The sequence below is a fragment of the Oryctolagus cuniculus genome, chromosome 11 (assembly GCF_964237555.1).
Source record: "Oryctolagus cuniculus chromosome 11, mOryCun1.1, whole genome shotgun sequence".
NCBI classification, from domain to species: Eukaryota; Metazoa; Chordata; class Mammalia; order Lagomorpha; family Leporidae; genus Oryctolagus; species Oryctolagus cuniculus.
In genome coordinates this window covers 25,411,703-25,438,711 of record NC_091442.1, presented here as the reverse complement: position 1 = coordinate 25,438,711, position 27,009 = coordinate 25,411,703, and the positions used below count along the sequence as shown (strand labels likewise).

Here is a 27,009-nt window from a genome sequence, read left to right as displayed (position 1 = left end):
AGCTCATTTATTTGATGCTTTCCAATTTCTTGATGTAGGCACCTATTGCTATAAACTTTCTTTTTTTTTTTGACAGGCAGAGTGGACAGTGAGAGAGAGAGACAGAGAGAAAGGTCTTCCTTTTCTATTAGTTCACCCCCCAGTGGCTGCTGCGGTCCGCGCACCGCGCCGATCCAAAGCCGGGAGCCAGGCACTTCCTCTTGGTCTCCCATGCGGGTGCAGGGCCCAAGCACTTGGGCCATCCTCCACTGCACTTCCCTGGCACTGCACTTCCCTGGCCACAGCAGAGAGCTGGCCTGGAAGAGGGGCAACCCGGACAGAATCTGGTGCCCCAACCAGGACTAGAACCCGGTGTGCCGGCGCCGCAAGGTGGAGGATTAGCCTATTAAGCCGCGGTGCCAGCCTGTTTTTTGTGTTTTTGTTTTGTTTTGTTTTGGTTTGGTTTGGTTTTTGACAGGCAGAGTGGACAGTGAGAGAGAGAGACAGAGAGAAAGGTCTTCCTTTGCCATTGGTTCACCCTCCAATGGCCGCCGCAGCCGGCACACCGCGCTGATCTGAAGCCAGGAGCCAGGTGCTTCTCCTGGTTTCCCATGGCGTGCAGGGCCCAAGCACCTGGGCCATCCTCCACTGTACTCCCTGGCCACAGCAGAGAGCTGGCCTGGAAGAGGGGCAACTGGGACAGAATCCAGCGCCCCAACCGGGACTAGAACCCCGTGTGCCGGCGCCGCAGGTGGAGGATTAGCCTAGTGAGCCGCGGTGCCGGCCAGTTCTTTGTTTATTGGCAGAATTTCTGCTCTTCCTGGTATTGTCATTTTTTTATGGAATCTATTTTCTTTTTCTTTTTTTTTTTTTTGAAGAATTATTTATTTATTTTTATTTTTATTTTTATTTTTTTTTTTGACAGGCAGAGTGGACAGTGAGAGAGAGAGACAGAGAGAAAGGTCTTCCTTTGCTGTTGGTTCACCCTCCAATGGCCGCCGCGGCCAGCACGCTGCGGCCGGCGCACCGCGCTGATCCGATGGCAGGAGCCAGGAGCCAGATGCTTTTCCTGGTCTCCCATGGGGTGCAGGGCCCAAGCACCTGGGCCATCCTCCACCACACTCCCTGGCCACAGCAGAGAGCTGGCCTGGAAGAGGGGCAACCGGGACAGAATCCGGCGCCCCGACCTGGATTAGAACCTGGTGTGCCGGCGCCGCTAGGCGGAGGATTAGCCTAGTGAGCCGCGGCGCCGGCCCTATTTATTTATTTGAAACTCAGAGGTACAGTGAGAGAGTAAAACAGAAATCCTCCATCTGCTGTTTCACTCCCCAGATAGCTGCAACACCCTGAACTCCAACTGGCACACATGTGGGATGCCAGCATTGCAGGAGGTTGCTTAACCCACTGTGGCACAATGTCAGCCCCTTGTTCTTGATTTTTTTTTTAAAGATTTATTTTATATATTTCAAAGAGAGTTGCAGAGAGAGGAGAGAGAGAGAGATATCTTCCATCCGCTGGTTCACTCCCCAGATGGCTGTAACTACCAGAACTGCACCTATTCGAAGGCAGGAGCCAGGAGCTTCTTTTGGATCTCCCATGCAGGTGCAGGGGCCCAAGGACTTGTGCCGTCTTCTACTGCTTTCCAGGCCATAGCAGAGAGCTGGATGAGAAAAGGAGCAGCTGGGACTAGAACCGGTGCCCATTTGGGATGCTGGCGCTTCAGGCAAGGGCTTTTAACCTGCTGTACCACAGCACCGGCCCCCTTGATCTTTTTTTTTTTTTTTTTTTTTTAAGGTTTTATATATTTGTTTGAAAGGGAGAGATACGGAGAGAGGAGAAAGAGATAGCTTCCATCTGCTGGTTCACTCCTCAGATGGCCACAACAGGTGGGGCTCATGTGGATATAGGGGCCAAAGTGATTGGGTCATCTTCTGATGCTTTCCAGGCACATTAGCAGGGAGCTGGATTGGAAGTGGAGCAGCCAGTACTTGAACCTGCACTCATATGGGATCCTGCCACTTCTGGCAGAGGCTTAAACTAATATGCCACAGTGCTGGCCCCTCAATTTTTGTTTTACCTGTTTTTTTTTTTTTTTTTTTTTTTTTTTAAGATTATTTATTTATTTGACAGGTAGATTACAGACAGTGAGAGGGAGAGACAGAGGGAAAGGTCTTCCTTCCATTGGTTAATCCCTCAAATGGCCGCTACAGCCAGAGCTACGCAGATCCAAAGCCAGGAGCTTCTTACTGGTCTCCCACACGGGTGCAGGCGCCCAAGCACTTGGGCCATCCTCCACTGCCTTCCCGGGCCACAGCAGAGAGCTGGACTGGAAGAGGAGCAGCCGGGACTAGAACCCAGCGCCCATATGGGATTCCGGTGCCGCAGGCAGGATTAGCCAAGTGAGCCACAGCACCGGCCCTGTTTTACCTGTTTTTATAATGGCTGCCTTTTCATTGGAATACTTGACCATATACATGTAATGAAATCATTACTATTGATTGGATTAAGTCTGTTGGGTTTTTGTTTAGTATTTATTTTATTGCCATTATTAGCTTATTTTTTTCCAGTGACTTTTTATTTAAGGAATACAAACTCCATACATTTCTTTTTTTTTTTTTTTTTTTTTTTTTTTTTGGACAGAGTGGATAGTGAGAGAGAGAGACAGAGAGAAAGGTCTTCCTTTTGCCGTTGGTTCACCCTCCAGTGGCCGCCGTGGCCAGCGCACCACGCTGATCCGAAGGCAGGAGCCAGGTGCTTCTCCTGGTCTCCCATGCGGTGCAGGGCCCAAGGACTTGGGCCATCCTCCACTGCACTCCAGGGCCACAGCAGAGAGCTGGCCTGGAAGAGGAGCAACCAACTGGGACTAGAACCCGGTGTGCCGGCGCCGCAAGGTGGAGGATTAGCCTATTGAGCCATGGTGTGGCCAAGCCCTGGTTCTTTTAATGTATAGTGATATTTAAAAGCCGATATCTAGGTTCCAGATGTGATTGCTGAATTGAGGTATTGCTGATAGCAGTTCCTCTTCAGGGAAGGGGCTCAGAAATAGATGGGGTATTTACAGACATGAATACATTCACTTTTGTTTGTTTGTTTGTTTGTTTGAAAGAGTTATACACAGAGGAAGAGGTAGAGAGAAGTCTTCCATTCACTGGTTCACTCCCCAGTTGGCCTCAATGGCCAGAGATGAGCCAATCTGAAGCCAGGAGCTGCTTCTCGGTCTCCCACGTGATTGCAGGGTCCCAAGGACTTGGTACATCTTATGCTTTTCCAAGAGCACTAGCAAAGAGCTAGATCAGAAGTGGAGTAGCCGGGACTCGAACCAGCACCCATATGGGATGCCAGCACTGCAGTGGCGGCTTTACCCGCTAGTGCCAGTCCCACATTCACTTTCATGTAAATTTGTGTCTAGCTTTAGCTAAATAAGTTGACGTCTCTTGAGTGTACAAACTAATAACACAAGTTCTAATCCAAGCCCAGAGCATTCTTTCTGATTTTCTCCCTTTGCATATTTCTGACTCTGCTCCAGCAGTAAGAAATGTGGCTCCTTTCTTTCCTGTTACCCTCATGCACTTACTTAATCACTTACCTCCCTACTCCCTCATATAACTCATCCACCATCATGTTGCTGCCCCTTCCTGGTGGGAGTGTTCTCTCAGGCCATGTTGGACTCTAGCTCTGTTGGGTGGGCTTCCCATCCCCGTGAATGATTCCCCTCTCCTGCGTGAGCCCTCACACTAGGCTGGCCGTCCATACAGATGCCTTCCTCACCCCAGTGGGGCCTCAGTGCCCCGCTCCTCTCAGTCCAGTGTGGGCATTTCACCCTTCTGAGCTCTGACTCCCATGCCGTGCCGCACTGCCTGCCACAAGCACTTGCTGGGCCCCTCTCAAGCTGTGACTGCCTCTTATGGTGGACTCGCTCCTTCCCCCAGCTCCGTGTTTGTGTGGATTCCTGCCTTGCTCTTCACCAAGTAATGCAGTGGGGGACTAGGTTAGAGAAGAGATGACAGCTCTTCTCATTTACAGAATGTGTGTGTCAGTGTGTGTGTGAGTAGAATTTCTACAAATATGTTTGTACACATACTGGATATAAATTTTCTGAGAGGTACTAGAATTATTCTAGTCCATGGGCTGCCTTTTCATTTTTATTAAGGTGTCTTGATTATTGGAAGTTTTTGATTTTGAGAAAGTCTATTTTATCAAAATAAAATATATATATATAGTTAGATTTTTCAGAAATCTTTGCCTATCCATTGGCAGAAAAGTATTCTAGAAGCTTATAATATTTTTGGCTCTTATGTTTAGGTCTGTAATCCATCTCAAATTCATGATTATGTGTGTTTGAAGTATTAGTTCAGGTTTTTGTTTTTATGTTTATCTATATGCAGCCTTCTTGTTGAAATGACTTTCCCTTCCCCATTAACTGGTTTTGGTGCCTTTGTCATTCATTATTTGTCACATGTATATGCTTTGTACTCTCTGCTGTTCCATTGATTCATTTGTTTATCCTTGAATGCACAGATTGTCCCGAGTGTGCCTGTGGGCCAGTGCTCCACTCTAGCTTTTTGTCCCTTTACAGTGGTGCCCTCATTCCTAAACAGCTTTTACCCCTCTGCGTTCTGACTCAGCAGGATAATTTGGGCCTGGCTTGTTTTTTCCCAGCTCTAGCTCTGGAATCAACCATTTTCCCAGAGAGCTTCGTTTCATTTATTCTTTCATTTTTTTCCCCAGAAACCTTTTATTTGAGGAAAACAGACTTCATACATTTCATAATTATAACTTTTGGAACATGGTGATTCTTCCCACCGTACCCACACTCCCACCCCTCTTCCTCCTCCCTCTCCTATTCCCATTCTTATTTTTTAACTAAGATCTATTTTCAGTTAACTTTATACACATACGAATACGAATAACTTGATATACTACGTAAAGAGTTCAACAAACTGTATGAAAAAAAAACTTCAACAGTTGACAAGGGCTGTTCAAAGGCATTACATCTCAAAGTGTTAATTTCACTTCTATAGATTACCTTTTAGGTGCTCTTAGTTATCATAGATGAGGGAGAACATATGATATTTGTCCTTTTTGGACTGGTTTATTTCATGAAGAATGATGTTTTCCAGTTTTATCCATTTTGTTGTAAATGACAGGATTTCTTTTTCTTTTCTTTCTTTTTTTTTTTTTTTTTTTTTTACTGCTGTGTAATATTCTATAATGTACATATCCCATAGTTTCTTTCTCCAGTCCTCAGTTAATGGCATTTGGGTTGATTCCATATCTTAGCTATGTGAGTTGGGTTGCAATAACATGAGGGTACAGATAACTCTTTCATATGCTGATTTCATTTCCCTTGGGTAAATTCCCAGAAGTCAGATTCCCGAGATATCTCCATACCATCTATTCCCAGGAGTAGGATGGCTGAATACATGGTAGGTCTGTATTCAAATTTCTGAGGTATCTCCATACTGTCTTCCATAGTGGCTTTACCAGCTTACATTCCCACTGACAGTGGATTCGAGTACTTTCTCCCACATCCTCACTAGCATTTGTTGGTTCATTGATTTCTGTATGAAAGCCATTCTAACTGGGGAGAGGTGAAACTTCATTGTGGTTTTGGTTTGCATTTCCCTGATGGCTGGTGATCCCAAGCATTTTAACTGGGTTGTTTTGTTTTGTTGTTGAGTTTCTTGTTCTCTTTATATATTCCTTTATCAGTTGCATAGTTTGCAAATAATTTCTCCCATTCTGTCGGTTGCCTCTTCACTGCTGAGTGTTTCTTTTGCAGTGCAGAAGCTTATCAAATTGATGTAATCCCATTTGTTAATTTTGGCTTTGATTGCCTGTGCCTCTGGGATCTTTTCCAAGAAGTCTTTGCCTATACCAATGTCTTGCAGAGTTTCTCCAATGTTCTCTAATAATTTGATGACATCAGGTAATAGATTTAGGTCTTTAATCCATTTGGAATGGATTTTATAAAAGATATAAGGTAGGGGTCTTGCTTCAAACTTCTGCATGTGGAGATCTAATTTTCCCAGCACCATTTGTTGAAGAGACTATCCTCGCTCCAGGGATTGGTTTTAGCTCCTTTGTCAAAGGATATGCGTGGATTGTTTCTAGTGTTTCTGTTTTGTTCCTTTGGTCTATCCATCTGTTTTTGTACCAATACCAGGCTGTTTTGATTATAACTGCCCTGTAGTATGTCTTGAAGTCTGGTATTGTGATGCCTCCAGCTTTGTTTTTGTTGTATAAGATTGCTTTAGCTATTCAGGGTCTCATGTGTTTCCATATGAATTTCAGCATTTTTTCTGTATCTGAGAAGAATGTCTTTGGTATTTTGATTGGTATTCCACTGAATCTGTAAATTGCTTTCAATAATATGGACATTTTGATGATATTGATTGTTCCAATCCATGAACATTGAAGATTTTTTCTTTTTTTGTTGTCTTCTATTTCTTTCTTTAATGTTTTGTATTTCTCATAGTAGAGATCTTTGACATCCTTGGTTAAATTTATTCCAAGGTATTTGATTTTTTTTGTAGCTATTGTGAATGGGATTGATCTTAGAAGTTTTTTCTCAGCTGTAGTATTGTTTGTGTATACAAAGGCTATTGATTTTTGTGTGTTGGTTTTATATCTTGCCACTTTACCAAACTCTTATATGTTCCAATAGTTCTTTTTTTTTTTTTTTGTAAACAAAGATTTACTTATTTATTTGAAAGAGCTACAGAGAGGCAGAGGCAGAGGCAGAGAGAGAGAGAGAGAGAGAGAGAGGTCTTCCATCCACTGGTTCACTCCCCAAATGGCTGCAATGGCCAGAGCTGAGCTGATGTAGAGCCTAGGAGCTTCTTCTAGGTCTCCCATGCAGGTGCAGGGGCCCAAGGACTAGAGCCGTCTTACACTGTCTTCCCAGGCCACAGCAGAGAGCTGTGTTGGAAGTTGGAGCAGCCGGGTCTCAAACTGGTGCCCACTTGGGATGCTGGTATTGCAGGCAGCAGCTTTTTACCCTCTATGCCATAGAGTAATGTCATCTGCAAATAGGGATAGTTTGACTTCCCCCTTCCCAATTTGTATCCCTTTGATTTTTTTTGCTGCCTAATGGCTTTGGCTAAATCTTTCAGGACTATATTGAATAGCAATGGTGAGAGTGGAAATCCTTGTCTGGTTTCAGATCTCAGTGGGAATGCTTCCAAGTATAGCAATGGTGAGAGTGAGAATTCCCCATTCAATAGGATGCTGGCCATGGATTTGTCATAAATTGTCTTGATTGTGTTGAGGAATGTTCCTTCTGTACCCAGTTTGCTTAAAGTTGTCATCTTGAAAGGGTGTTGAATTTTATCAAATGCTTTCTCTGCATTTGTTGAGATGATCATATGGTTTTTATTCTTGAATTTATTAATGTGATGTATCATATTGGTTGATTTGTGAATGTTGAAATATCCCTGATACCTGGAATAGATTCTACTTAGTTTGGGTGAATGATCTTTCTGTTTTGTTGTTGGATTCAGTTGGCCAGTATTTTGTTGAGGATTTTCACATCTGTATTGATCAGGAAAATTGGTCTGTAGTTCTCTTTCTCTGTTACCTTTCTCAGGTTTAGGAATTAAGGTGATGCTGGCTTCATAGAAGGAGTTTGGGAGGATTCCCTCCCTTTCAGTTGTTTTGAATAGCTTGAGAAGAATTGAAGTTCATTCTTATTTAAATGTCTGGAAGAATTCAGCGGTGACATCATCTGGTCCTGGACTTTTCTTTGTTGAGAGGGTCTTTATTACTAATTCAGTTTCTGTCTTGGTTATTGATCTGTTTAGGTTTTCTGTGTTTTCATGGCTCAATTTAGGTAGGTTGTATGTGTCCAAGAATCCATCCATTTCTTCTGGGTTTCCTGATTTGTTAGCATACAGCTGTTTGTGATAATTTCTGATGATTCTTTTTATTTCTGTGGTATATGTTGTTACATTTCTTTTTTCATCTATACTTTTATCGATTTTTGTGTCTTCTCTCTCTTTTTGGTTAGTTGGGCCAATGGCATGTCGTGTGTCAATTTTTTCAAAAACCAGCTTTTCATTTCACTAATCTTTTGTTTGTTTCAATTTTGTTTATTTTCTCCTACTAGTTTTGGGTTTGGTTTGTTGTTGTTTTTCTAGGTCATTGAGATACATTGATAGCTCATTTATTTACTGCCTTTCCAATTTCTTGATGTAGGCACCAATTGCTGTAAACTTGCCTCTTAACATTGCTTTTGTTTCCCCTAAGTTTTATATGTTGTATTGTCTTCATTCGTTCCCAGAAATTTTTTGATATCTTCAATGACCCCACTGTTCATTCAGAAGCATGTTATACAGTGTCTGTGTGTTTACTTATGTTCTAGAGATTCTTGAGTTGTTGATTACTAGCTTCATTCCATTGCGGTCAGAGAAGATGTATAATTTTGATTTTTTGTTTTTTAATTTTCTGAGGTTTGCTTTATGGCCTAGCATGTGGTCTATCCTAGAGAAAGTTCCATGCACTGGTGAGAAGAATGTGTATTCTGCATTTTTAGGACAAAAAGTTCTGTAGATTTCTGTTAGGTCCATTTGGTCTATAGTGTCAATTAACTCTGTTGTTTCTTTGCTGATTTTCTGTCTGGTTGATCTGTCCATTGCTGAAAGTGGTGTATTGAAGTCCCCCATTACTGTTGTATTTGAGTCTCCCTTTAGATCCATTAACATTCCTTTTAAATAGCCAGGTGCCCTGTAATTAGGTGCATATACATTTACAATAGTCACATCTTCCTATTGAATTGATCCTTTAATCATTACATAGTGTACATAGTGCCCTTCTCTTTTAACAGTTTTTGTGTTAAAGTCTATTTTATCTGATATTAGGATAGCCACACCCTCTTTTTTGGTTTCTCTTAGCATGGAATATCTTTTTCCATCCTTTCACTTTGACTTTGCATGTATCTTTGTTGGTGAGCAGATAGATGGGTTTTGTTTTTTTAATCCATTCAGCCAGTCTGTATCTTTTAACTGGAGAGTTGAGGCCATTTACATTCAAGGTGACTGTTGATAAATAATGACTTGGCCCTGCCATTTTCCCATAAATATTCCCATAAATATTGGTTTTTTTTTTTTTTTTTTTTGATTTCCTTTGTACTTTGGAAGATTTTCTGCCTTCACCTTCTTTCATAGTGATGACCATGTTTCTGTGTTTCTGTGTGTAGCACATCCTTAAGCATCTTTTGTAAAGCTGGACGAATGGTGACAAATCCTTTCAATTTCTGTTTGTTATAGAAGGTCTTTATTACACCTTCATTCATAAATGAGAACTTTGCAAGGTACAGTATTCTGGGTTGACAGTTTTTTTTCTCTTAAGACTTGGATATATTTTGCCATTCTGTCCTAGCCTGTAGGGTTTCTGGTGAGAAGTCAGCTGTGAGTCTAATTGGAGATTCTCTGAAAGTAATTTGGGGTTTCTCTCCTGCACTTTTTAGAATCTTTTCATTATGTTTTGCTGTGGAGGGTGACTACAGTGTGTCATGGTGAACATCTTTTCTGTTCATGTCTATTCGGAGTTCTGTGTGCATCCACTTGGGTATCCCTTTCTTTCTCCAAATTAGGCAAGTGTTCTGCTGTTTCACTAAAAAGGCCTTCTAATCCTTTATTTTCACGTCTTCAGGAACTCCTAGAACCCATATGTTGGTTCATCAATAGTATCCTGTAGATTCCCGACAGTGTTCTTTAGTTTTCTAATTTCTTCTTGTGTTTGGTCTGACTGTATAATTTCCTGTGCTTTGTCTTCTTCTTTTTGTGTGTGTGTGTATGTTCGTGTGTGTGTGTGTGTATATATATATATATATAAAAGTTTTTTTATTTCTTTTTGAGATGTCTTATGCTTTTTCAGAGTTTCTCATTTGTGGATGTTTTTAGTTTTGCAAAGCCATTTTTAAATTTTTAATTTTTTTCATTAAGATTCATTTTATTATCTTTATATACAGAAGATCAACTCTACTGAGTAAAGATTTCAACAGTTTGTTGTGCTTTGTCTTCTAAGTTGGATATTCTTTCTTCTGCTTTACTGATTCTGTTCTTAAGGCTTTCAATAATATTTTTTTTCTATTGAATTCTTCATTTCCAATATTCCATTGTGATTTCTCTTTAAAATCTCAATTTTGGGCGCTGGTGCTGTGGTACAGTAGGTTAAAGCCCTGACCTGAAGTTTGGGGAGTAAACCAGTGGATGGAGGACCTCTCTCTCTCTCTTTGTGTGTCTCTACTTCTCTCTGTAACTCTGTCTTTCAGATAAATAAAAATCTTTAAAGAATCTCAATTTCGTGGAAAAATTTCATTCATATACAGATTTCTTTAGTACATGAATTTGCTTCTGGTTACTTCTAAGTAATCCCATGATCAGTTTTTTAAATTCTGTTTTTGGCATTTTGTCAATCTTTTCCTCTTCATATTCTAGTATTGAAGTGTTGTGTGTTCTTTTGGGATCATCATGTTGTCTTCCTTATTCTTATTTCTTGAATTGCTGTGTTTATTATTGGACATTTGTAGAGATACTTGATGGTTTTTGTTTTTGTTTTTTTTCTCTTTCACCCTGTGATGGCTTTTATCTATGGACTATGCCTCTGTGGCTTAGTGGAGTGTCTGCTCTGTCAGTGAATACCCAGAGGTGTGTGCTGGGTATGGTCATGGGGCTCTGTTCAGTGTTCTAGGATGGGGGAGTGTCCAAGATGACATTCAAGTTGGGCTTGGTAAAATTTTTATTTATTTATTTTTAATTAGAGGGGAGGTTTGTTCTGCCTTATTGACATATTCTCACGCTCACCTCCTTTCCTCAAAGGATGCCAATGCCTGGGTGCTAACCCTGTTGAGTACAATTTTTATCCTCACTGCCACAAGAACCACACAAAGGATCTGTGCAGTCCTCAGTGTGAACATGGATCCTGCAGCAGTGACCCTCACCAGGGAATCAGGGAGCCCCGAGCATGTGGAGCCACCCACAATGACTGCCCAAAGTCCCAGCCATACCCTGTGCCCTCCCACGTAGCCACAGTGTTTTCACAGTCCTAGCTGTGAAAGGCTCCCATGGTTACGACCACCCAGCTCCCTGTCAGTTCTCCCAGCCAGACTCAGGCATCTCCTCCTGGCTGGTTGCTGGGGGTGCAGACACAAGCTGGTGCAGCTGTTAGGTGTGTCCAAAATGGTGCCCAACCCCTGTTGGCTAGTTACTGGACACTGGTGCCAGGTGGTAGGGGAGAGAGAATGTGCCACCCCCCTTTTTTTCCTCTGGGTTGGCAGGTATACTGTCCCCCACAGGGCTCCAAGCCCATCCCATGCCAGGCTCTTCCTGCAGCTTTATTGTCAATGGCTTGGGCTGCTGCAGTGTGGTCTCACCTTACTCCAAAGCTGGTGCTGAGGCTTTTGGCTGCTGGGGTCCTGAGCTGTGTGCGTCCACACACACCTCCCTCCACACCCCATGTTAGGTTCACAGTTTCCCCCTGATTTGCATGGAATTTCTTCTGCGTTTTATCCCTAACCTTTCTTTGAGATTGCACTCTCAACTTTTTTTTTTTTTTTTTTTTTAAACTATCCTCCCCTAGACTGCAGCAGTAAGCTCCCTCCCTATTCTACCATCTTGAAAAAAACGTTGGGGCTGGGGCTGTGGCATGGTGGATGGTGGATAAAGCCACTGCCTGTATCCTCTATGGTTGTTGGTTCCAGAGCCACCTGCTCCAGTTCCAATCCAGCTCTCTGCTATGGCCTGGGAAAGCAGTAGAGGATGGCCCAAGTGCTTGGGCTCCTGCACCCACGTGGGAAACCCAGAGGAAGCTCCTGGCTCCTGGCTTCGGATCGGCACAGCTCTGGCCATTGCGGCCATCTGGAGAGTGAACCAGCAGTTAGAAGACCTCTCTCTCTCTGTCCACCTCTGTCTTTCAAAATAAATAAATAAATCTTTAAAAGAAAAGAAAAAACCCCTTTGGTTTCTTTTAGCTTAAAAGAGTTTGCATGTTCACATCTGTGTGCTTCGTGTCTGCCTGTCTTCATACGGTGCTCGTACTGAGACCTTCAGTACCAGGATGCAGAGTTCATTTTGGCTTTGCACAAAGTTGCCAGCCTATTCTGTAAAAAGTACATCATCTAACTAGTATTTGCTTATAGTTCATTTAGAATTGTAGCCTTAACGGAACATAGTCAAATAATGTTTTCAGGAGTTATTTGGGGTTGGCATTATGGCGCAGTGGGTAAAGCTGCCACTTGCAGTGCCAGCATGCCATGTGAGCGAGCCCTGGTTCGAGTCCTGGCTGCTCTTTTGATCAGTCTCCCTCCCGGAAGATGGTCCAAGTGCTGGGGCCCCTGCACCCACTTGGAAGCCTGGCCCAGCCCCAGCTGTTGGCAACCATTGGGGAGTGAACCAGCTGATGAAAATCCCCTCTGCCTCTGCCTCTGCCTTTCAAATAATAAGTCTTTTTTTCTTTTTACGAGTTAACTTGAGTGGGACCCACCTCTGTGCCCCATTAGTGTGGTTAGATTGTAATTTGAAATAAATATTAGCAAAAAAAAAAAAAAGTTGAAGTATCAACACTTTGTCTTTTCAAGGTTGCAGGAAAACAGGAATTCATACTGCCCTTGAAAACACTATGTGGAGCTGGTGTTTCGGTGTTGTGGTTACAGCCGCTGCATATGATGCCTACATCCTAAATGGTCACTGGCTCGTGTCCTGACTGCTCCACTTCCAGCCCAACTCCTTGCTAATGTGCCTGGGAAAGCAGCATGCAGGAAACCCAGCTAAAGATCCTGGTTTTGGCGTCAGTCTGGCCCAGCCCAGGATTTCATGGCCATTTGAGGAGTGAACAAGCAGATATAAGATCCCTTTCTTCCTCTGTTGTAACTCTGCCTTTCAAACAAATAAATCTTGAAAAAAAAAAAAAAACCCGCAAATTGATAGAAGTTTTGGAGGGTGAATCAGCACTGTTGAGAAAATTATCATTTGGGGAACGAACTACTGGATAGAAGATTTCTCTAACTCAATCTTTCAAATAAGTAAATTTTAAAAAACGTTAAGATGGGGGCCAGTGCTGTGGTGTAGCAGGTAAAGCCGCTGCCTGTAATACCAGCACCCCGTATGGACACTGGCTCAAGACCCAGCTGCTCTACTTCTGATCCAGCTCTGTGCTATGGCCTGGGAATGTAGTAGAAGATGGCCCAAGTCCTTAGACTCCTGCACCCACATGGGAGACCCAGAAGAAGCTCCTGACTCCTGGCTTCAGATCATCCCAGCTCCAGCCATTGTGGCTATTTGGGGAGTGAACCAGCGGATGGAAGACCTCTCTCTCAACCTCTGCCTTTCTGTAACTCTGCCTTACAAATAAAATAAATATTTAAAAAAATTATTTTTGCATCAATCTGTGTGTATGTGTTTAAGCTTTATTTATTTGAAAGGCAGAGTGACAGAGACACAGAGAAATTTTACTTTCACTTGTTTGTTCTCCAAGTGCTGGCAACAACCAGGACTTGGCCAGGCTGAAGCCAGGAGTCTAGAACTCCTTCCAGTTTCCCATGTTGTTGAGAAAGATCCAAGCACTTAGGCTGCCATCCGCTGCCTTCTCCAGGCTCGTTATCAGGAGTTGGATCAGTAGCAGGGACTGAAATCAGCACTCTATGTAGGATGTAAATATCTCAAGCCCTGACTTAACCTGCTGTACCACAACAGCTGCCACTTCACCAATCTTTATTATTATTGTTTCTTAAAGATTTTTATTTAAAGATTTTATTTATTCGAAAGTCAGAGTTACACAGAGGAGAGGTGCGGGGTGGGGGTGGGGGTCTTCAATCCGCCGATTCACTCCCCAGTTGGCTGCAACAGCCGAAGCTGCGCCAATCCAAAGCCAGGAGCCAGGAGCTTCTTCTGGTCTCCCACGCAGGTACAGGGGCCCAAGGACTTGGGCCATCTTCTACTGCTATCCCAAGACCACAACAGAGAGCTGGATTGGAAGTGAAGCATCTGGGACTCGAACTAGCACCCATAGGGGATGCCAACACTGCAGGTGGCAGCTTTACCCACTACACCACAGCGCTGGCCCCCATGTTGTGGATTTTTATATAGCTGAGAAGATAATGAGAAAGATATTTATGAAATGATAGTGATTTTCCAAATTAAGTGAAAAAAGCAAAGTGTAAAAAACTTATCTATAGTGAGGTTGTATCCCTAACTGGAGACAGTGGGAATAGAGAGTTTGGGAAAGGAGATGGTAATGGAAGGGGTGGAGGATAGTGCCACTCCCGTGAGCACAGCTTCTAACAGTTTTCACTTTTATAACCATGTTACATTTCACGTACTTCAAAATAAATAATACGGATGGGGAATAAAACACAAAACAGAAGAGCTTAAGCCTATTCTATTATATTTAGTACATCAATTTTACTCTTTTTTTCTGAAGATGTGGTCATGGAACCATCCTTTCTGGTTCCAGTATGGACTGTGTATAGGGCGCCCAGGCATTCTGGTTTGACCGGGACTAAGGAGTTTCCCTGCGGCACAGGATGTTTAGTGCCAAAACGGGAAGTCCCAGGCAAACTAGGGCCGCTTGGTTACCCTGTTGCTATGCCTGAGACTGTTTTCCTGGTTTGTCCCCTTATCTTGGGAATTCTCTCCTTTGTTCTGTGTTGTACGGGTATCCTGGCTTTCCTAGATCTCATATTTTTGTTATCTCTTTATTTACATATACATTCTGTACATAATACATTTGTGTTCAACACATTTATATGAAGTTTTTTTTTTTTTTTTTTTGAGAACAGGTGGGTAGGAGGTTAATTAATTGAGACTTTACATGTTTTTATTCTCTGTTTTACACTGAGTTACTAGCTTAACTCAGAATTCCAGAAACCGCTACCCTGGTCACATTCTCCAAAACAGCTTTTTAAAAAGTGGATGTCTTCTGAGTCCTTTCTGACTAGGAGATTTTAGCCTCTTTTTCTCCTGTACTTTCAAAGTTCACAGTATGTTGCTGTAATGTGGGTCAAATTGCATTGCTTATGCTTGGCATTTTGCCTAATTAAACCTGGAAACTCAGATCTTTTCACGTAAGATTTAGTTATTTTATTCGAAAGACAGTGTTAGAAGAAAAGACAGAAACTGAAAGATCTTCCATCTGCTGGTTCATTCCCCAAATAGCTGCAGCAACCTGGGCTGGGCCAGGCCAGAGCCAGGAGCTTCTTTGAATCTCCCACGTTGGGGACCAAGCACTTGGGCTATCCTCCAATGCTTTCCCAGGCCATTAGCAGGGAGCTGGATCAGAGGTGCAGCAGCTGGGACTCGAACCAGCACCCATATGGGATGCCAGCGCCACAGGCAGAGGCTTAACCTGCTATGCCACAGCACTGTCCCAAGAACTTTTACTGTTACATTTTATTTATCTCTACTTTCAGTTAATACTTTGTTAATTTGGTTGCTGTCTTCCAAGTAATTTGCGCTCAAATATCTGCTGGTCCTTGATAGATTATTTCATGGTATAAAAACTGACGGAGGAGCCAGGTTATGGTGCAGTTGGTTAAGCCACTGCCTGAGATGCCAGCATCCCATATTGGAGTGCTGGTTTGAGTACTGGCCGGCTGCTTCTCTTCCAATCCAGTTCCTGGCTAATGTGCTTGGGAAAGCAGCAGAAGATAATCCAAGTGGGAGATCTAGGTGGAGTTCCAGGCTCCTGGCCTCTTCCTGGCCCAACCCTGACCGTTGCGGCCATCTGGTGAATTAAACCAGCAGGTGGAACTTTCTCTCTCTTCACTCTGCCTTTAAAAACAAAAATCCTGCTGGATTCTGTGCTTGAGTGCACTCTTTGTTGGCCATGACAGAGTGAGGACCCAGATGCTTCTTGGAGATACTTAGTTATCTGTGTCTGAAGGTGTTTTTCTTGGCTAGTCATTTTTCCCATTATGAGAAATTCTCTGTTTTTGCCAGTAGTTGAGAGTAAGGTAGCATTTTGTGCCACTTTGGGAGCCATACTGGGGAAGCAAGCTGGTGACATCGCCATTTTATATGTGATCTTCAACTGCTGCTCCTGTGTGGTGTGGCACCTCATTCTTTCCTTCACCTTGCGAGTGGTTCAGTCTAACCAGAATAAAGATCTCCTGTTCTGAAGCCGTGTAACTGCTCCTCAGGGAGCACACCTGATGGCTCTGTCTTAATTCTTATAACTGAAACTTTGAACCCTTTCCCCTGTTCTCAGGCCCATGCCTCACCTGTTCAGTGTCCTGGTACTGCCCATTCCCTGACCCTGTGGAGTTTTGCATTGCTAACAGCTTCCTTTTTGTGACTCTCCTCTCTGCAGCCTGCAGCCTTGGCTTTCTTTCCCTTGCTGAGTCAGTTATCTTCCTGCTGTGCGTCTTCCAGATCGCTGTTGACATCCCTCATATGCTGCTTTTTGCCTCCCCCTTCTGATTGTCTTTGTGCCTTTTGTACCTTTATCATTCTTGTAGCCATTCTAAAGGAACTTCGGGAGGATACAAGGAAGAATGTGTTCATTTTGCTCTGTTTGTATTGAGGCATGAGGCTTTGTGCAGGGAAAGTGGGAGATGCCCTTGACACCCATTCCAAATCCCCCCAGCTGCCCCTCAGGCCAGTGGCCCCTGTTCCTTCTCAATAGCAACCACTGACATTAATTCAGTGTGCAGCCTTGCTGCACATACATGTCCATGGTCTGTTCACATGGATGTATTTTTATTCCCTTTAACAGTTACTTATATTGTGGCCGGCGCCGCGGCTCACTAGGCTAATCCTCCGCCTAGCGGCGCCGGCACACCGGGTTCTAGTCCCGGTTGGGGCGCCGGATTCTGTCCCGGTTGCCCCTCTTCCAGGCCAGCTCTCTGCTGTGGCCAGGGAGTGCAGTGGAGGATGGCCCAGGTGCTTGGGCCCTGCACCCCATGGGAGACCAGGAAAAGCACCTGGTTCCTGGCTCCTGCCATCGGATCAGCGCGGTGCGCCGGCCGCAGCATGCTGGCCGCGGCGGCCATTGGAGGGTGAACCAACGGCAAAGGAAGACCTTTCTCTCTGTCTCTCTCTCTCACTGTCCACTCTGCCTGTCAAAAAAAAAAAAAAAAAAAAAAAAACCAGTTACTTATATTGTGTCATGTCATTGTACTTCGTTTTATTTAGCTAGTCCTTTTTATGAATATTTAGATTTTTTGTTTTCCAGTTTTTGTTTTAAAGCACTATAAACACTGCTACAACATCATTAGTTTGTTTACATGCAAATGTGTGATAATTTCTCCAGGGGACTACAGCCTCATGTTTTCTTTCTTTCTTTTTTTTTTTATAAAGTCCCGTCATGTTTGTTGCCCCCCCCCCTTTTTTTTAAGAGTTATTTATTTGAAAGTCAGAGTTAGAGTTAGAGTTAGAGTTAGAGTTAGAGAGAGAGAGAGATGTCTTCCTTCCCAGAAGATGCAGCCAGAGCTGTGCCAATCTGAAGCCAGGAGCTTCTTCCAGGTCTCCTACGCGGGTGCAGGGGCCCAAGGACTTGGGCCATCTTCCACTGCTTTCCCAGGCCATAGCAGAGAGCTGGATAGGAAATGGAGCAGCCAGAACTCGAACTGGCGCCCATATGGGATGCTGGCACCGCAGGCAGCAGCTGCCTTACCTGCTACATCACTGCACTGGCCCCTGGGATATTTTATAACTGATTTTTTATGAATATCATGAAAAAAGAATTTAAAACTTTCAGATCTTTTTAAAAATCATTTTTGAGACACAAGTACTTTCTTGTGATCCTAATATCAGAATTTATACCAAAATGTTTAACTCCCCCCCCCTTTTTTTTTTTAAATTTAATGTGATTTATTTGAAAGGCACAGTTACAGAGAAAGCAAGGAGGAAAGAGAGTTCTTCTATCCATTAGTTCACTCCCCAAATGGCCGCAACAACCAGGGCTGGGTTGGATGAAGTCAGGAATCAGGAATTTCTTCTGGGTCTCCCATGAGGATGCAGGGGCCCAAGCATTTGGGCCACCTGCTGCTTTCCCAGATGCATTGGCAGGGAGCTGGATCAGAAGTGAAGCAGCCAGGACTTGAAACAGTGTCCATGTGGGATGCTGGCATCACAGGCAGTGGCTTTACCCGCTGTGCCACAACACTGCCCACCCCCTTATGTTCTTTAAAACGAAGAGCTTTTTAACTTCCTGATACAGATGCATAATCCCTTATTGACAATTCTGAAATTCAAAATATTTGGAGAACTGAGCGTTTTTTAATAAATTGCTTGACAGTAAAAGCTAACCTGCAAATTCAAATGATGGCAGACTGATCTAGACTGACAAGGTTATTTTTGTTCCATTTATTTCACTTGGTATATGTATATGGTTTATTTAAAAATATTAATGTATTTGATTATGGATTCTGGAAGTGATATACATATAATCACTTACCATTATAAAATTCAAAAAGTTCTGAATTTTAAAGCACACCTAGCCACAGAGGGCTCAGAAGCGGGACGGTGGGCCTGGGGCCAGCGTTATGTGGCATCTCTGCTGGCAGATGTGGGTGGCAAATCACAGACAGGACTTTGTGTCTGGTTGGTGAAAACTTTTTTTTGAAAATTCTAGTGAGAACTTTGACAATTTCATTTTCTTTAAACTGTAATTCAACAGAGTGTTCAGTTTTTAAATAAGATTTTTTCCTTTTCTCCTTTGACAGCTATAATATTGAAAATGCTTAATAATGAAAATGGATTTCAACATCATTAGAACTTTTTAGTGTGAAATGCTTAAAAAATAGTGAAGCCTTTTCTCAAGCAGACATGGAGGTTGCTTTGCTAGTTTTAATTATTCTTTTAGAATCACATAAGAAAAATAAAATATTACTAATGGACCATTTTAGCCTTAGTTTTCCAGAGTTGAATTTTGACTTTGGATAGACTTTCTTTATGTTTAATGTTTTATGAGATTTGTTTTGTTTTTGCAAATTTTTTAGTGTTTTTTTTTTATTTTATTTTTAATTTTTTTTTTATTTTGACAGGCAGAGTGGATAGTGAGAGAGAGAGACAGAGAGAAAGGTCTTCCTTTGCCATTGGTTCACCCTCCAGTGGCCGCCGCAGCCAGCGCACTGCGGCCGGTGCACCACACTGGTCCGAAGGCAGGAGCCAGGTGCTTCTCCTGGTCTCCCATGGGGTGCAGGGCCTAAGGACTTGGGCCATCCTCCACTGCACTTCCCTAGCCACAGCAGAGAGCTGGCCTGGAAGAGGGGCAACCGAATCCGGCGCCCTGACCAGGACTAGAACCCGGTGTGCCAGCACCGCAAGGCAGAGGATTAGCCTAGTGAGCCGCGGCACCGGCTGTTAGTGTGTTTTTTTGTTTTTTTTTTTTTTTTTTTTTTTTTAAGGTACTTATTTGAAAGACAGAGTTAGAGAGAGAGAGGTCTTCAATCCTCTGATTGACTCACAAATGGCCACAACAGCTGAAACTGAGCTGATTCGAAGCTAGGGGCCAGGAGCTTCTTCCCGGTGTCCCATGTGGGTACAGGGTCCCATACTTGGGCCATAGCAGAGAGCTGGATCAGAAGTGGAACAGCTGGGACTCGAACTGGCTGGGATGCTATATGGGATGCTGGCACTGATGGTGGTGGCCTACTTTGCCACAGTACCATCCCCTGTTTTTACAAGTTTTGTCGAAATTCATCCGTGTTTTAAAAACTCAGTTAAGGGGCCAGCGTTATGACATAGTGGGTTAAGCCACTGCCTGCAATGGCCAGCATCGTCCAATATGGGCACTGGTTCGAGTCCCAGCTGTTCCACTTCTGATTCAGCTCCCTGCTAATGCACCTGGGAAAACAGTGGGAGATAGCCCAAGTACTTGAGCCCCTGCACCCACATGGGAGACCTGGAAGAAGCTCCTGACTTTGGATCAGCTCAGCTCTGGCCATTGCAGCCGTTTGGGGAGTGAACCAGTGGATGGAAGACCTCTCTTTCTGTCTCTCCCTCTTCTTTCTGTGACTCTGGCTCTCAAATAAATCAGTCTTTTAAAGAAAAAAGTGTTTTAGTGATGGTGACCATTTTGCTTTCCCATATGGAATCAAACTACAAAAAAATCTTGTTGAGTCTTAGCTGGAATTTCCTTGAATCTACAAATCAATTTGGGGAGAATTGATGTTTTTACAATATTGAATCTTAAGAATATGGTAAAGTTCTTTATTTAGGTTTTTAAACCTTTCTCAATAAAATGTTTTCTTTAGAAAATGATTATGTTTCTTTTATGGAGTTTTTCTCTGAGCAGCTTAGGTTCTTTGTTCTGTTTTCTAAGGAGTAATGTTGATATGTTGTTGCTGATGTCCTGATCACTTGATTTCTTGTTTATGTGATCTTGAATCTCAAAACCTTGATGAATTCTCTTACTAGGTATGAGTCTCTTGGATTCAGTGTAGATGATTATATAATTTGGAAATAACGATACTTTTGTCTTTTGTTTTTAAAGATTTATTTATTTGCAAGGCAGAGTTCTTTTAACTCTGAGATTGTCCATCTGCTGGTTCACTCCTCAAATGGCTGCAATGGCTGGAGCTGCGCCGATCTGAAGCCAGGAGCCTGGAGGTTCATCTGGATCTCCCCCGTGGATGCAGAGGCCCAATGACTTTGGGTCATCTTCTGCTGCTTTCCTAGACACATTAGCAGAGAGCTGGATCAGAAGTGGAGCAGCTGGGACTCAAACCAGTGTTCATTTGGGATGCTGGTGCTACAGGAAGCAGCTTAACTCACTGTGACACAACACCAGCCCTTTACTGAATTATTATCAAGTGAAATAACCTTGTAGCTGCCACTCAAATAAAAATATGGTGCCTGGGCCACAGTCTTCAACCCCTCCATTCCATTTTTAAATGACAACCCTTTTTTCTTCCTGAAGGAACTACTAAGTGCTATCCTGACTTCAGAAAATAATTTTGGGGGCCGGCGCTGTGGCATAGCAGGTAAAGCTGCCGCCTGCAGTGCCGGTATCCTATATGGGCACTGGTTTGAGTCCCAGCTGCTCCAGTTGTGATCCAGCTCTCTGCTATGGCCTGGGAAAGCAGTGGGAGATGGCCCAAGTCTTTGGGCCTCTGTACCCACATGGGAGACCTGGAAGAAGCTCCTGGCTTTGGATCACAACTCCGGACATTGCGGCCATTTGGGGAGTGAATCATCAGATGGAAGACCTCTCTCTCTCTCTCCTCTCTCCTCTCTCCTCTCTCCTCTCTGCTCTCTCCTCTCTCCTCTCTCCTCTCTCTCTCTCTCTGCCTTTCAAATAAATAAGTTAATATGAAAAAGATAAAAAATTCATGGGAAAACGTACTTTTCCTGTTTTCTGCCTATGTCTGCATCTCTTAGCAAACTCTTTAGATTTGCAAGTTTTTAAACTTTTTTTTTTTTTTTTTTTTTTTTTTTTTTTTTTGATAGGCAGAGTGGACAGTGAGAGAGAGAGACAGAGAGAAAGGTCTTCCTTTTGCCGTTGGTTCACCCTCCAATGGCCGCCGCGGCCGGTGCACTGCGCTGATCCGATGGCAGGAGCCAGGAGCCAGGTGCTTTTCCTGGTCTCCCATGGGGTGCAGGGCCCAAGCACCTGGGCCATCCTCCACTGCACTCCCTGGCCACAGCAGAGAGCTGGCCTGGAAGAGGGGCAACCGAATCCGGCGCCCCAACCGGGACTAGAACCCGGTGTGCCGGTGCCGCGAGGCGGAGGATTAGCCTAGTGAGCCGCGGCGCCGGCTGTTTTTAAACTTTTTATGAATGCATTCAGTACAGTCTGTATTCTTTGGCGTATAGCTTCTTACATTCAGTATTTTGTGTTTCAGACCCATCCATTGTGTTGAATATCTGTGATTAATTCAGTTTTTATTGTTATATAATTTATTGAGTAAACTGCCACTTAGTTTCTACTGTTGATGGCCATTTTGCCTTGTTAACTGTCTGTGTCATACTACTGTGTGTCCTGAAGTGTATTCCTCTAGGGAATCCAAGCTTGGGCCATAGGAGATCTGCATCTTTACAAACCAGCCTCTGTTCTCAGTATGATTGGGGCCGTTTTCAGTGTACCTCCTCCTCATCCTCATCAGCACTTTGTATTGTCAACCTTCAGTGTCTGCTGTTTTGGTGGGTCTGATGGTATACCCTTATGGTTCGAATTTGCATTATTTCATGTTTTCCTTACTGTTAGTAAGGTTAAGTACTGTCATGTGTCTAATGGCCATTTGATCACCTTTTCTTGGTTTAGTGCTTAATTCACACCTCGATTTCTTTAAAGATTCATTCACCTCATGTGTGAGTCGCAGTGCAGCTAGTTAAGCCACTGTCTGTGACATCAGCGTCCCAGTCCCAGCCACTCCACTTCCAGTCGAACTTCCTGCTAGTGCTCCTGGGAAGGCAGCAGAAGATACCTCAAGTCTCGGCCCCTAGCCCCCATGCAGGTGACTCAGAAGAAATTCCAGGTTCCTGGCTTTGGCCTGGCCCAGCCCAGGCCATTGCAACCATTTTGGAACCAGCAAGTGGAAGATCTTTCTGTCTCTTCCTCTCTCCCTTCAATCTGCCTTTTAAATAAAAAATTATTTAAAAAAAACACTAGTCACTAAAAATGTTGCATACAATTATCTTCAGGCTAGGTATATAAGTTGTAAATAAAACATAAATGAATTTCATATTTACACTTGGACCCCCTTACCCCAAGAGATCTCATTATACATATGCAGGTATTCCAGAAATCCAGAAAACTGAAATGTGAAACACTTCTGGTCTTGAGCATTTCAGATAACGGGTATTTAACCTGTATACATTTTTTGAGATTTTTGTGAACATTGTACTCTCCCATTATAGTGTATGAACCTTTCGATACCATTTTCACTGTCACCAGTAATGTATGTATGATTTTCCCACAATCTTTGCAGAACTGAATTAGTTTGCCTACAAAGAGTCAGCAGTTAAACTTAATTTCATCATTCCTGAACCATGGCAATCAGTAAGCATACTTATAAGATTAATACTGAAACTTTTTTTAGCTTTTGATTCTGAGGGATGTTTATGACCAGTAGGGAAGAGATAATATCAATTTAAGACAGCATTATTTTGAGTTACAGTTAATGAAAATAATTGATAAAAACTTAATGTAGTTCCTCCTTTAAATGTTTGCAATAACTTAAAGAGATAGAGTCATGATTTTGCTTACTCTTCTTCACATGCTTTTGTTCAAAGAAGACATTCCCCTCCTCTGCTCAGCTTCCCTCTTCTCTCTCCAGCCCTAGTATTCATACATTCATGTTCCATCCTTCCTAGCACTGCTGGGAGACAGCACCTCAGTTCTCCTTGGAAATGAGTGGACTTTAATTCCGAAACTATACAGCAAGTCAGATGGAAGAAGCTTTTGTTGGGTGAAATTTGGGGTAGAGCTCCTCTCTTCACTCAAGTCTTATTGCTGCTCTTGTAGTTTGGTTTAGATCTTAAGTGTTTCCATTGGACTTTCTCATGATCTGATTCTTCTGCACAGGGTTCTTTAGATTGCCAGAATGAAACTCCTAAAACTTGGATTATTCCCCTGGCTAACAGCCTTCAAAGACTGCAGAACAATCAAAACCTTATCATCTGCCCTCTTGGCTCTCTTTGGCTTTTTATGTATCCAATTCCTCAGGCCTCCATTGAAATCTACAATTTCCTGAGTCTGGAATACTTTCTCTTGTTTCCTTGTCCTGTGTCTCCCCACTGCCAGCCCCTGGCCTCTTAGCTATCTTCTTAGAAAGCTTGGCTAAAGCAACACACCCCTTGGAAGCCCTGCTCCCCCATCCTTACTCTCAAGAGGCCTGTGCCTCTTGCCCAGCTTAACGTCAGGCGCCCCTGGTGGCTGCCACAAGCCTTGCATCACCCCATCACTGAGCCTCACGCTGCAGCCCCCTGGGCTTTCCTCCCTGCTCGTTGAGTACCTTGAGGGTAGGGCCCTGGTTCCAGCTCTTTCTGGTTTGCCCTTCCAGGAACTGGTGCCCGGTAAGTGCTTAGTGAGGATCAAAAGAAAATGGTATCTAACTTTGTTAATGATATGTTTGTGAAAAGAACTCACCGAGAAAAGGATCGATTAGAAGAGGATAGGAGTTCGTCAGTGTTTTCAGTTCCTCCTCTCCAGAAGCAGACACACTGAGGAGTGACTGCGGGGCTGGTGCGGTTGTAGGGTTTTGTTCACCTGGATTGTGCTTTGCTGCACAGAAGGATGCCCTGCAGTGGTCTCGCAGCCCAGCAGCCGTGGAGGGAGAGGAGCCAGAGGACTCCGCTGACGTGGAGAGCTGCGAGTCCAATGAGGCCAGCACCGTGAGTGGTGAGAACGATGGTGAGTGTCCTGAGGACGAGGGGAGGGGCCGCGCAGTCACTCGGGACCCATCTGTATTTTCCTCTCGCAGTGTCTCTTGATGAAACGTCCTCAAATGCATCCTGTTCTACAGAATCTCAGAGTCGGCCCGTGTCGAATCCTAGGGACAGCTACAAAGCTTCCTCACAGGTAAGAGGAGAGGTGGTGATGACCACAGGTAGGCACAAGACAGGAGCCTTCCTCCTCCTGCTGAAGCTGTATTTGAACATGGAGGGAATAAGTCTGGTGTCCACCTGTTTATATTAAAACTGGTCCATAGGGAAACCATTAGAACAGGATCTCTGAGACCAGAGTGATCTCGTGTTTCTCCCGTGGTTGAGTAAATTCTCTTCATTTCCTGGAACACATGAACATCTAGGGAGAACATGAGCCTGGGAGTTGGCAGTTCGATGGCCCTGCCACTGACCAACTGTGTGGCCTTGGGCAGATTCCTTATCTGTGAAATGAGGAGGTACCATCCCTTCTTTCCAGCCTGCTGTGAGGCCCGGCAGCATGATGGGCTCGGAGCTCAGGAACATTAGTCTGTGGGCAGCGTTACCTAGCGGAGGTGGTTAAGCGGGACCCTGTCTTCCAAGGAGAGGCATAGTTAGTGCCGGGAGGGTGTGCTGTTGTGGCTCTGCAGGTAACTTGGGCCTTATTCCCTCTGGGGAGCAGGCGAACAGACAGAAGAAAAAGACTGGAGTGATGCTGCCTCGAGTTGTCCTGACTCCTCTGAAGGTAAACGGGGCCCACGTGGAATCAGCATCAGGTATGTGTAACGTCATGACGGTGGTGCCTTCGCCTCAGGTCCCGGGGACTCGGCCTCCCTGTGTCAGCGGTCTCTGACCTGTAGTTCGGTGCGGTGGTCAGGAGGCCCAGCTCTGGAAGGCAGCGCTCTGTGGGTGAGGCCTGCTGGAGGTTCGGTGTTGGGCTCTGCTGTGTGCCCTCCTCTTTGCCTCCCAAGGCGCTTGTGAGGATCCACGGAGGATGGTGTAGTGCTGTGCAAATACGGTGGCGGTTTGGCATTCTTAAGGTGCTCTGTGAAAGCCAGACCAGGAGGTGGCGAGTTCCGGCCACTCAAGGCTGGGAGACAGAAGCGTGTGGGCATTGCTGGCCGCCTCTCAGGGAGAGCTGGGAGAAGTAAGCTTGTCCGAGAGCCGTGGGCGCGTGATGCTGTTGACCAGTGGAATGCTGTGCCTTCAGGGTTCTCGGGCCGCCACGCCGATGGCGAGAGCGGCAGCCCGTCGAGCAGCAGCAGCGGCTCTCTGGCCTTGGGCAGCGCTGCTATTCGTGGCCAGGCCGAGGTCGCCCGGGACCCTACCCCGCTCCTGAGAGGCTTCCGGAAGCCGGCCACAGGTGAGTGGCTTGGCACTCAGTTCTCTGCCTGTCAAGGGGTCCCTGCAGGCCCAGTAAGAAGATGATGTTTCCTGCTCCAGCTCTTTTACCACCTTAGTTTTACTTCTTGGTTGGCCTTCCATTTTTTGTGTGTACTTTGCATTTTGGTTATTTCACGTGTAGCTAGACTGTGAGGACTCCTGGCCGGCAGAAGTGCTGCCACCTTGCTCCTTGTGTACCCCTGCAGGGCCTGGCCTTGTTACTGCCTAGTGAGTGTCTTGATGAAGAACCCCAACATCTGTTTTCTTTCTCTGGTGGCCTCCTGCCATGCTTGGTCAGCATTGTGATCACTATCAGACACTCCCTTCTTATAACTGAGTCAGTCTGTGCAGTGGAAGTGTATGGTAGAGGTGCAGGCAAATTCAGTAGTGCTATACATTGTGCACCTCCCACCCCCACAAGAGGTAGTCGCAATGCTAGTGCGCTCTTTGCTATTGCAGGGTTGATTTCTTAGCGCCCAAGTGCGGGGGTACTGTAAGTGAGGCACATGAACGCATTAGGAAGACGAGCCTTGGCTTCTGAACCTTAGAACAAACCACTGCCTGTGAGAACGCGGGTTGCTGCTCTCCCGCCCATCAGCAGTGCTCCGTCTGGTCTCTGTTCTGAGTGATTTTTCTTCAGATAAAAGTACACTTGCCCTTTGACATTTCCGTTGGCTTTGAACGACCGTAGTGCGTTTCTGCACGCACGGCAGACCTCTCCAGCCATTCACAGAGGGCATCTGCAGATCTCTGTAGTACACTAACTAGGTTTGCTTCTAGACAACTTACGTCATTTCTGCAATTGGGCTTTGTTGAGCCTGTTCTCCAGCTTTGGAAGGATGCTCAGAACCTGCCCCCTGCCTGGTTTTCCGTGGGAAGAGTGTCTGTTTCAGGCTGTGACGCAGCACGGTACAGAGTGCTGTCCCAGGGCCTGAGAGCCCAGTGTCCTCTGGGGCGATGGCAATGACAGTAACCTGAAGAGCAGTGGTCACACACTTAGGGCGGGCTGGGGATCAAGCAGATCGTGTGCACAGGAGCTCCGGGTAGCATGAGTGCTGCCACCAGCTTTTCTGTCAGTTGGTGTTTGCTTTTTTGCTTTCATTAGCTGAAAATCTGTATCTTGCTTTAAAACATCACAGGTCAAATGAAGCGCAACAGAGGGGAAGAGATAGATTTTGAGACGCCGGGCTCCATTCTCGTCAACACCAACCTCCGCGCCCTGATCAACTCGCGCACCTTCCACGCCCTGCCGTCGCACTTCCAGCAGCAGCTCCTCTTCCTCCTGCCGGAAGTGGACAGACAGGTGCTCATGTGCAGCCTCCCCTTGGCCTCTGTCTGGGCA

General features: G+C 44.7%; 1 protein-coding gene across 12 annotated transcripts in view; it reads left to right on the top strand.

The window, feature by feature from the left end:
- Positions 1-27,009, top strand: part of ASXL1 (ASXL transcriptional regulator 1) — a 68,692-nt gene that overhangs the window by 32,358 nt on the left and 9,325 nt on the right. For 7 of the 12 annotated variants that reach the window (XM_051845106.2, XM_051845104.2, XM_051845111.2 and 4 more), the window contains 5 exons: positions 24,153-24,273; positions 24,344-24,441; positions 24,967-25,060; positions 25,495-25,647; positions 26,807-26,970. In XM_051845106.2, the coding sequence (XP_051701066.1) occupies positions 24,153-24,273; positions 24,344-24,441; positions 24,967-25,060; positions 25,495-25,647; positions 26,807-26,970 (630 nt within the window). Of the gene's footprint in view, positions 1-11,559; positions 22,263-24,152; positions 24,274-24,343; positions 24,442-24,966; positions 25,061-25,494; positions 25,648-26,806; positions 26,971-27,009 lie in introns of those variants that run through there. The other 5 variants (XM_051845115.2, XM_070051958.1, XM_051845105.2 and 2 more) reach the window with 4 other exon arrangements.